The sequence below is a fragment of the Pinus tabuliformis genome, chromosome 6 (assembly GCF_031772625.1).
Source record: "Pinus tabuliformis cultivar Carrire ecotype Pingquan chromosome 6, CPIR1, whole genome shotgun sequence".
NCBI classification, from domain to species: Eukaryota; Viridiplantae; Streptophyta; class Pinopsida; order Pinales; family Pinaceae; genus Pinus; species Pinus tabuliformis.
This window is the reverse complement of record NC_142292.1, coordinates 1,595,668,835-1,595,678,956: the sequence shown is the minus strand read 5'-3', so window position 1 is coordinate 1,595,678,956 and position 10,122 is coordinate 1,595,668,835. Positions and strand designations below refer to the sequence as shown.

Below are 10,122 nucleotides of genomic sequence, written 5' to 3'. Positions count from 1 at the left end.
TATTATGTTTTTTCAATTTTGCATTGCCACTAACACATTATGAGGTATCATCATTAACTTACATCCACCCCTAGTCTGAGATACATCAAACATATCCCACCCTTTATCTTTTCCACTTCAACCATTAGTTTATTCTATATGTTACTTAAACAATTAATTTATTCTACATGTTCATAAAGAAGTCAATTCTGTCAATGTCTCCTATTAACAAAATATCCTATTTAAAAATGGCACATAAAAGTATTTATTAAAAATAAAATTTAGAAGAAAAAGATACCAAACCTCCCACAAAATACTGGATCACAGACTACAAATAAATGAACCACAACTCATTTTTACATGATAGACGCTATATTTTGAACTTCACCTTCTTTGCCGCCGCTTTGAATATTTTGATTTCGTCCAATGCGCAGATATAGGCCATTTAGAACCATCCTCACCAGAGCAAGATTTCTGAACGAAATTCTACTAGTAGAAAATTCTAACTCCTCAAATATATTTGTAATTGTTATTATTTTCGTTTAATAGATTGTGTTCAGGTCATTGTTAGTGGAGAGGTTAGTTGGTATAATTGTCATTAAGATTGTAGTATATTCACTATACTGCTGGAACTTCATATAGAATCTCAACATATTTCTAGAATTCACGATTGACTAGAACGTCCCTCGATTTCTAGAATCTCAACATATTTGTGAAACACCTCATAAATCAATTTTCGGTAATACCTAAAAATAAACCTACACCTCAAATTTCAAATAGAAAACTACAGATCAACCACTTTTATATATATGTACATGTACATAATAGACGTAGTGTATCGTAGAAAATCATGTCACTAAATTGATAACAGACAAGGAATGGAATCATTGTTAAATATAAGAATTACCTTACAATTATTACATAAGAGAGACAGACAAGGAACGGAATAACTGTACAGTATATAACGAAGATCTAAAGATCATCTTCCTCAAAAGTGTAATTTACTATTTTTATCTAAAAGGTAAGACAGTTCCATTTCTGACCTTGCCGAAATTGTCAATACCTTTACCGTCCAAAAGGATTCCTTAGAGAAATCAAGTATGCAAAATCGCATCGAAATGAAAGATCCCATTTATTTGGAATTTTCATTAGAAATTGTAATATAAATAGGCCAGGCACGACAGGGAAATGCTATATAGTTACAATAGGAAGCAAGTGCTAATGGCTCTTGTTTCTGTAACGCCGTTGATTTGGAGATCGGGTGTCCACAGATTGCTGATCAGCTCCAAGAATGATCGTTTGGCTCTCTGTCAACAACTTTCAAGTGCTGGAATGCTAATGCCAAAGAAATCTGTGACGCCAATATTAAGCATGAGCACTCAAAGACGCACAGGCAATCATCATTCCAACGTCTGGGACGATGACGTTATACATTCTCTCTCAACGTCATACGCGGTATTTATCTTAATCTCATTATATATTTTCTACATATTGCCTTATGTTCCTTTAAAATTAATGTATTAAGCACTGCAATTTCACATGTTAAATACGCCGTGACCAGGCACCTACATATCGTGAACGAGGAGAAACGCTTGTTGAAGATATCAAACACCGATTTTTGAGTGACATGAAAGATAGCTGCAGTGATGCCGCTGACGATTTAATCCGACGTCTTCAGATGGTGGATATTATCGAATGTTTGGGAATTGATAGACATTTTCAGCCTGAAATAAAAGAAGCTATCGATTACGTTTACAGGTTAAGCATTACACATGAATTTGATTTTCCATTTATAGGATTCAGTGATTGTATGCACTTCTAGATGATAGATATGTAGAAAGAACAGCAGGAAAAATAGGAGAAGAAAATACAACAGAATGACCAAGAGATACAAACTGAATTTGGATCGGACTTTATTAAACAATGATTCTCTCTTACATTTCATGAGCATTCGATAGTTTTATGTCACCAACTACTGTTATATAACTAACTATTCGGTATACAACAGTTTATTTACAATTTTACCTAATTCGTTGTCAAAACTAACAAACTCCACCTTGACAACAATTTTCCCATTCATCATCTTTCATGCAAGCCAAGAGAAGCTAAACACCACCGCAGCGTCTCTACTGTAACTGGCTTTGTGAATATGTCTGCACAATTTTCTCGTGTATGGACTTTTTTAAGAGCTACTTTTCCGCCATCGATCACATGTCTCAGAAAATGATACCTTACAACAATGTGCTTGGTTCTGTTATGATAGGCAGGGTTTGTAGCCAAGTGAATAGCGCTTTGACTGTCACAAAGTACATTCACTTTCTCTTGCGTCCTTCCAATCTCATAGAGCAGACCCTTTAACCAGATTGCTTCTTTACTGGCATCTGAAGCAGCTATATATTCAGCTTCGGTAGTGGACAACGCAACTGTTTCTTGAAGCTTTGACATCCAACTGATTGCTCCACCTGCAAGAGTAAAGGCATAACCTGTAGTAGATCTTCTTTTGTCCAAATCACCTGCATAGTCAGCATCTACATATCCGCAAACTGATCCTTCACTACCATTAAAGACGATGCAATGGTCACTTGTGCCTCTTAGATATCGAAGCACCCATTTCACTGCTTGCCAATGTTCTTTACCTGGATTTGCCATGAACCTGCTCACAACTCCAACTGCATGTGAAATGTCAGGTCTTGTAGATACCATCGCATACATTAAGTTGCCTACCGCGTTTACATATGGTACATGAGACATATACTGCTTTCCTTCATCAGCTCTAGGACTCAAAACCAAAGAAAGCTTAAAATGGGAAGCTAAAGGAACATTAACAGGTTTCACATTATTCATAGAGAACTTTTCAAGTACCTTCTCCACATACTTCTGCTGTGACAACCAAAGCTTACCATTTTTCCTGTCTCTGTGTATCTCCATGTCCAAGATATGTTTTGCTGCTCCAAGATCCTTCATATCAAACGTCCTAGAGAGTTGAGCCTTTAACCTATTGATCTCTTCCATGCTTTTGCTTGCAATAAGCATATCGTCAACATACAAAGCTAAGATAATGAATATGCCGTTGAAACTTTTGAAGTACACACAATGATCATACTCACTTCTTATAAAGTTCTGGCTCACCATGAAGGAATCAAACTTCTTGTACCATTGTCTGGGAGACTGCCTCAGACCATACAATGACTTCCTGAGCTTGCAAACTAATCTTCTGCTGCGACCTCGTACAAAACCTTCTGGTTGTTCCATATATATCTCTTCGTTCAAATCACCATGTAGAAAAGCTGTTTTAACATCTAACTATTCTAACTCAAGATTAAGCAACGCAGTTAGTGCCAACACAGTACGTATAGAAACAGGTTTTACAACTGGAGAAAAAATCTCATGAAAGTCTATACCTTCAACCTGAGAATACCCTTTTGCTACCAGTCGCGCCTTATACCTTTCAATACTACCATCAACTTTCCGTTTCAGCTTGAAGACCCATTTACATCCAACAACACTTCTCCCTTCAGAAAGCTCTACAAGATCCCAGGTATTGTTTTTGGCTAAGGAGTCCATTTCTTCTTCCATAGCCATTTTCCATTTCTCGTTATCCGTATCATCTACTGCTTCCTGATAACAAGAAGGTTCCCCATCTTCAGTAACCAAAGCAATAGATGAAGCAGAATCTTCATACCTTTTGGGAGTTTTCCTTTCCCTTGTAGACCTTCTCAGAGCGACTGGTTGCTGAACTGGTTCAGAAACTTGCATTGGTTCAGAAGCTTCAATGGCTTCCTTTGTGTCTTCAACACCTTTGTCTCCAGAAGTCTCTCCTTCGTTTCGACTGTCACCGAAAGATCTAGCCTCCAACTGAACTTGTTGACTCAGCGATACCTGTTCCTGTGCAATTCTTTCAACATTTGATTTTAACAAAGAGGATTCATCAAATGTTACATCTCTACTGATGACTATCTTCCGCAATGTAGGATCCCACAACCTATATCCTTTCACTGCATAGTCATACCCAACAAAGACATAACATTTCGACTTTGGATCTAATTTTGAACACTGATTTTTCGGAATAAGAGAATAAGCAACACAGCCAAATATCCTCAAATGAGAATAGTCACAAGACTGACCTGTCCAAACTTCTTCAGGAATTTTACAATCAATTGCTACTGAAGTTGATCTGTTAACTAAATAACAAGCAGTAGATACTGCTTCTGCCCACAACTCCTTTTGCAAGTTAGCATTGCTGATCATGCTTCTGGCTCTTTCCATAAGAGTCTGATTCATACACTCAGCAACACCATTTTGCTGAGGAGTATAAATAGCAGTTTTGTGTCTAACAATGCCCCCATCCTTACAGTATTGTTCAAATTCAACAGAAGTGAACTCACCACCATTGTCAGTTCTTAGACATTTAATAGATTTGCCTGTTCTTTTCTCTACCATTACTTTAAATTGTTTAAAGACATTTAATACATCAGCTTTCCTTTTTAGCATATAGACCCAAACTCTACGAGAGTAATCATCAATGAACGTTAAAAAATACAATGCACCTCCATATGACATAACAGGGGAAGGCCCCCACAGATCAGAATGAATGTAGTCTAAAACATCTTTACTATTATGATTGCCAACTTTAAATCTCTGTTTACACTGTTTTCCATATACACAATGTTTACAGAAATCTAAATTCAAGGATTTCAGACCGGGAAGAGATTTACGTTTCATCAGTATGTGAAGACCTTTCTCGCTCATATGACCCAAACGCTGATGCCACAGACGAGTACCTACTTCTTCCTTTTCTGACGCAACCGCTGCTTCACCGACCTGAGTACATCCTTTTAACCTGTAAAGATTTCCGACCTTTTCTGCCTTCATAACCATAAGGGCTCCTTTGAAGACTTTCAAGATGCCATCCTCACCTGTAAACTTATAACCATCTGAATCCAACACTCCCAAAGAGATTAAATTTTTCTTCAAATCAGGTACATGTCTAACACTAGTTAATGTCCTAACTGTGTTATCATACATCTTAATCCTGATATCTCCCATCCCAACAGTCTGACATGACATATTGTTACCCATAAACACAGAACTATCGTTTACATTTTCATACGAAGTAAAGCAATTTCTATGTGGGCACATGTGATGTGAAGCACCAGAGTCTAACAGCCAACTATCAAAACTCTGAGAGACATTACATTCAGGTGAAGTTTCATCTATCATACACAATTCTTTAGCAGATAAAACTTCGTCTACCATACCTGAATCAGCTTGATTCGCTTCGTTCTTCGGGTTTTCAGATTCCTTCCGTTTCCAACAGTCCTTCTTCAGGTGTCCAACTTTACCACAGTTCCAACATTTTGCCTTACACTTCTTGCCCTTCGATTTCGACCTGGAAGACCCCCTTGGTTTTTCTCCTCTTTCCTTTGAGCGTCCTCTAGCGACCATGGCTTCTGATGCAGCTGTTTCAGTGCTGGATTTCCTTCGTACTTCTTCAGACAAAAGAGCTCCCACGACTGATTCAAACTTCAAAGAATCAGCAGAGCTAAAACTGATTGAAGTTACGAAGTGATTCCATGATTCAGGCAAAGAACACAGCAAGGTTATGGCTTTATCTTCTTCCTGTATCTTGACTTCCATATCTGTTAATTGACAAATTCGTGTATTAAAAACATTCAAATTTTCTGCAACGTTTGAACCTTTTTTCATTCGAAGACTGTATAACTGTCGTTTCAGATAAATTCTGTTGGTTAACGATTTTGTCATATAGAGTTTTTCAAGTTTTTCCCACAATCCTGACGTCGTAGTCTGTTCAACAATGTTGAAAAGAACTTCATCCGCTAGGCAAAACCGGATGGTACTGAGAGCTCGGGCATCCAAGTCCTCCCAGTCTGAAGTAGTCATGGTTGTAGGTTTCTTAGTTACCCCATCCAATGCCTTGTGCAACCCTTGTTGCACAAGCAGATCCTTAACCTTCAGTTTCCAAAGAGAAAAATTGCTCTTTCCAGTGAATTTCTCCACCTCGAATCTTGCATTTGACATCTTGGCCATTTTTCCTCCTTCCTAGGGTTTCAGTCTTTCTAGGGTTTTTTTTTGTTTTTTTTTAAATAATCTTAGCCTTTGGTGATTTAAACAAACAATGAAATCCCTTCCTAAACCCTTTCTTTTCCTCCAATTCGTATAGAAAAAACCACCACTTTTTAAAAAACTTGACTTGATTTCAATATTTCAATCTGCTGTTTTGTTTCAAAACAAAAAAATTCTGCTGAAAATAAAAAACGTTCTGGTAATTTTAATAAATACCCGGGTTCAACAGGCAACAACAACTTGATGGGGTTCCTCTTCACGTGGCTCTAGCTTTGCACACAGGCAAGTCACTCTTGCATGCGCAGATCGGCAGCACTTCTGGCTGCAACTGTGGCAGCAAACACGCCTCCTCCTTGACCAACGAACACTCACCACTCAGATAGCAAATACACGCAGGTCTAGCGCTGGTTCAGGCAACACGCAGAACAACCCTTCACGCAGAGAAATCTTCCACGCTCCACGCTTACAAAGCTCAGCAATATCGAATGTTTATTTTTTTCACCAGCGAGGTCTTTCACTTCTGCATTCTAGCACTGGTTCATCACAGGGCAGGCAGCAATGATCTTCACGCACACAAGAATAGCCTTCCGTTGTCAAACTAACAGCCTTCCGACAGCAACAGCCATGATCACTTACAAAAATCCGCTGGCCCTCAAAAGGTTGAAGCCCAACTTGATAGTCTCTGTGAGCAAGCGCAGCATATAAAAGGATCACAAACCCTCCTAGCAAAACCATTTCACACGCAGAATTTTCATACACCAGGGATTGAGGTATCAGAAAATCAGCGGCTGGAACGCGTGCCACACTTCTCACGCGCACGCTGATAGCATCAGCTCTTCACTCATGCAGGGATTGTTTTCACGAAAAAAACGCCTTCAACGCACAGCCTCTCCTTCCTTCAACGCCACACTTCTCACGCGCACGCTGATAGCATCAGCTCTTCACTCACGCAGGGATTGTTTTCACGAAAAAAACGCCTTCAACGCACAGCCTCTCCTTCCTTCAACGCCCAGGCTGCCCTCGGAGCTCTGATACCAATTGTAGAAAGAACAGTAGGAAAAATAGGAGAAGAAAATACAACAGAATGACTAAGAGATACAAACTGAATTTGGATCGGACTTTATTAAACAATGATTCTCTCTTACATTTCATGAGCATTTGATAGTTTTATGTCACCAACTACTGTTATATAACTAACTATTCGGTATACAACCGTTTATTTACAATTTTACCTAATTAGTTGTCAAAACTAACAAGATACTCATTCATTGATCATTAAAACCTCATTCATTGATGATTAGCAGATATTGGAACGAAACGGGCATCGGGCTCGGATCAAGGAATTCCGGCATTAAAGATCTCAACTCTACGGCGTTGGGATTTCGGGCACTCAGAATGCATCGATATAATGTCTCTTCGGGTCAGACAGAATAAAATATACCCTTGATGTCGTTTGACAGTTAAATAAGTGAGCTGAGATAACTTTAACAAATATATTTGATACTTATAGAATGTCATGCACTGATGAAACAGACGTTTTAGAGAATTTCAAAGATGAAAACGGGCAATTCTTCTGTAGTTCCAGTACTGGTGAAGAAGGAAATGCTGATAAAGAAGTGAGAAGCATGCTGTCATTATTCCGAGCTTCAAACATTTCGTTTCCCGGCGAAAAAGTGATGGAGGAGGCAAAGACATTCACAACACAGTATCTAACCCAAGTTTTAACAGGACACACTGTAGCTGACGTCGATCAAAGCCTCCAGAGAGAGGTAAGTTGTAAACACCTTTTTTAACTTCTGGTATTGTATGCAAACTCTTCGCATCTGGAAATTATTTATTTATTTTGTATGTTTTACCCTCCTAACATTGGCAGAAGTCTGATTTGATTACTGTTTTCCAGGTGAAATATGCATTGGAATTTCCATGGCATTGCAGTGTGCCTAGGTGGGAGGCTAGGAACTTTATCGAAATATATGAACAAAACTATTCATGGCTCAAGTACTAACCTTGTCCATAAGATTTGATCAGTTTCAATGAATCCTGAATTTCAACAAGTGTTTTCCATACACTAATATATGTTCACCATGTATTCTTTCAGGTCTAGTATGAACCAGAAAATTTTAGAGCTGGCAAAATTGGACTTCAATATTCTGCAATGTACACATAAGAAAGAAATGCAACTTATCTCGAGGTGCACTGGCCTTTGACATTATGATAGGATACAATAGATTATGTATCTGATCATTATGCTTGCTTGTCAATTTAGTGACATGACCTTTGCAATATATAGGTGGTGGTCAGAGTCATATCTGCCGCAGCTGGATTTCTATAGGAAACGTCACGTGGAACTTTACTTTTGGGCGGTTCTAGGCACATTCGAGCCCGAATTTCGTAGCAGCAGAATCGCCTTCACAAAACTTTCAACACTGATGACGGTTATAGATGACCTATATGATACTCACGGAACATTGGACGAAATCAAAATCTTCACTGAGGGAGTGAGAAGGTCAAGTCAAGTTCAAATTATAGCGACTATTATGTAGAAATTGGCGCGATCCATTAAATATTTTTAGTTCTGCAGGAGTGACGTTCTGGGATAGCCTATATCGCAGGAAGTTTTTAATTTTTTTAATAAACATTTTGAATTATTTTCAGATGGGATACTTCACTAATAAGCCGCCTTCCAGACCACATTCAAAAAATATTCGAGTTTTTCATGAAGACATCGAATGAATGGACTGCTGAAGTGGAAAAAAAGCAAGGGCGTGACATGGCGGCGTATATAAGAAAAAATGGCGTATGTACTGTCTATGATTATTAGAGACATCTATGCAAAACATGCTTGTACCCTTTTTTATGTCCTTGTTATTAGTATGTCTGTATGAATGAAATATCTGACCGGTTGCCTTCACTTTTAGTGGGAGCGATACGTTGAGTCTTATCTGCAAGAAGCGGAATGGATGGCGGCTGGATATGTCCCCTCGTTTAATGAGTACTATAAGAATGGCCTCGCTAGCTCCGGGATGTGTGTGTTAAATTTGATTCCGCTTCTGTTAATGGATCAAATTCTACCAGACGACATTCTGAAGCAAATAGTCTATCCATCCAAGATCCATGATCTGTTAGAACTGACGATCCGAGTCAAGGACGACATAACGGACTTTGAGGTATTTGACATTCAAATTAATGTTCATTTTAAACATAAGATGAGATTAGGATTTGTTTTAACATTTGCCACTATGTGTGTGTTTGAAGCAAGAGAAGGAACGCGGGGAGGTAGCTTCAAGTTTAGAGTGTTATGTGAAAGACAATCCGGAATGTACCCGTGAAGATGCTTTAAATCATATGAAAGGCATCCTGGATCTTTCTGTCAGCCAACTGAATTGGGAATTTCTAAAGCATGACAATACAGTGCCGCTGTGCTGCAAAAGGTTTACTTTCAATCTTGCACGAGGCATGCACTTCCTCTTCAAATACAAAGATGGCATATCCCTTTCTGACAATGAGGTAAAGGACCAAATATTCAAAGTTCTTATCCAGCCACTGCAGCTGTGACTATGATCGTAATGGCGCATAGCGTTATCAATTTGCCGAGGCGTTTGAATATGTCGGTCTTATATTGCCACCGCTATACTATAAATGTGGCTCAAAATATTCCATGTGTTTTTGGTGGCCAGTGGTAACATATTTTTAATATCATAAACAATATTATAAACCATATTGTTCATTTTTAGATGGCATAGTCTAACGAACCTTTTATATTGTAAAAGATTATTAATGACTTTTGTTGTGAAAATCATCACAAACCAACTCAAAATTACAAATTATTAATTAAATGTGTTAATGTTGGTGACCTTATAATGACTTAAAAAAACCCCAAAATTGTTAATCAAATGTGTTAATGTTGATAACCCTGCAATCACATCACATGGGGACAATCAAAACAAAAATAAAAAGTCACATGTTAATGTTGATGACCTTACAATCACTTCACATGGGGAGAATAAAAAGAAAAGAAGTAAAAAATCACATGATAATTACTAGTAAAATGTCATTATC

General features: G+C 38.2%; 1 protein-coding gene across 2 annotated transcripts; it reads left to right on the top strand.

Moving 5' to 3' along the window:
- The first annotated feature begins 1,032 nt into the window (after window positions 1–1,032).
- Window positions 1,033–9,803, top strand: LOC149264936 (delta-selinene-like synthase, chloroplastic). 2 transcript variants are annotated; one of them, XM_089429040.1, is made up of 10 exons: window positions 1,033–1,434; window positions 1,541–1,737; window positions 7,368–7,483; window positions 7,597–7,832; window positions 7,964–8,007; window positions 8,162–8,254; window positions 8,354–8,569; window positions 8,719–8,860; window positions 8,982–9,230; window positions 9,319–9,803. In XM_089429040.1, the coding sequence occupies exons 1-10, from the start codon at window positions 1,168–1,170 to the stop codon at window positions 9,616–9,618; spliced, it is 1,860 nt and encodes a 619-aa protein (XP_089285166.1). In that variant the 5' UTR covers window positions 1,033–1,167; the 3' UTR covers window positions 9,619–9,803. The 2 variants fall into 2 exon arrangements, with proteins under 2 accessions (XP_089285166.1, XP_089285165.1); XM_089429039.1 differs by having other exon boundaries at window positions 7,964–8,061.
- The last annotated feature ends 319 nt before the right edge of the window (window positions 9,804–10,122 follow it).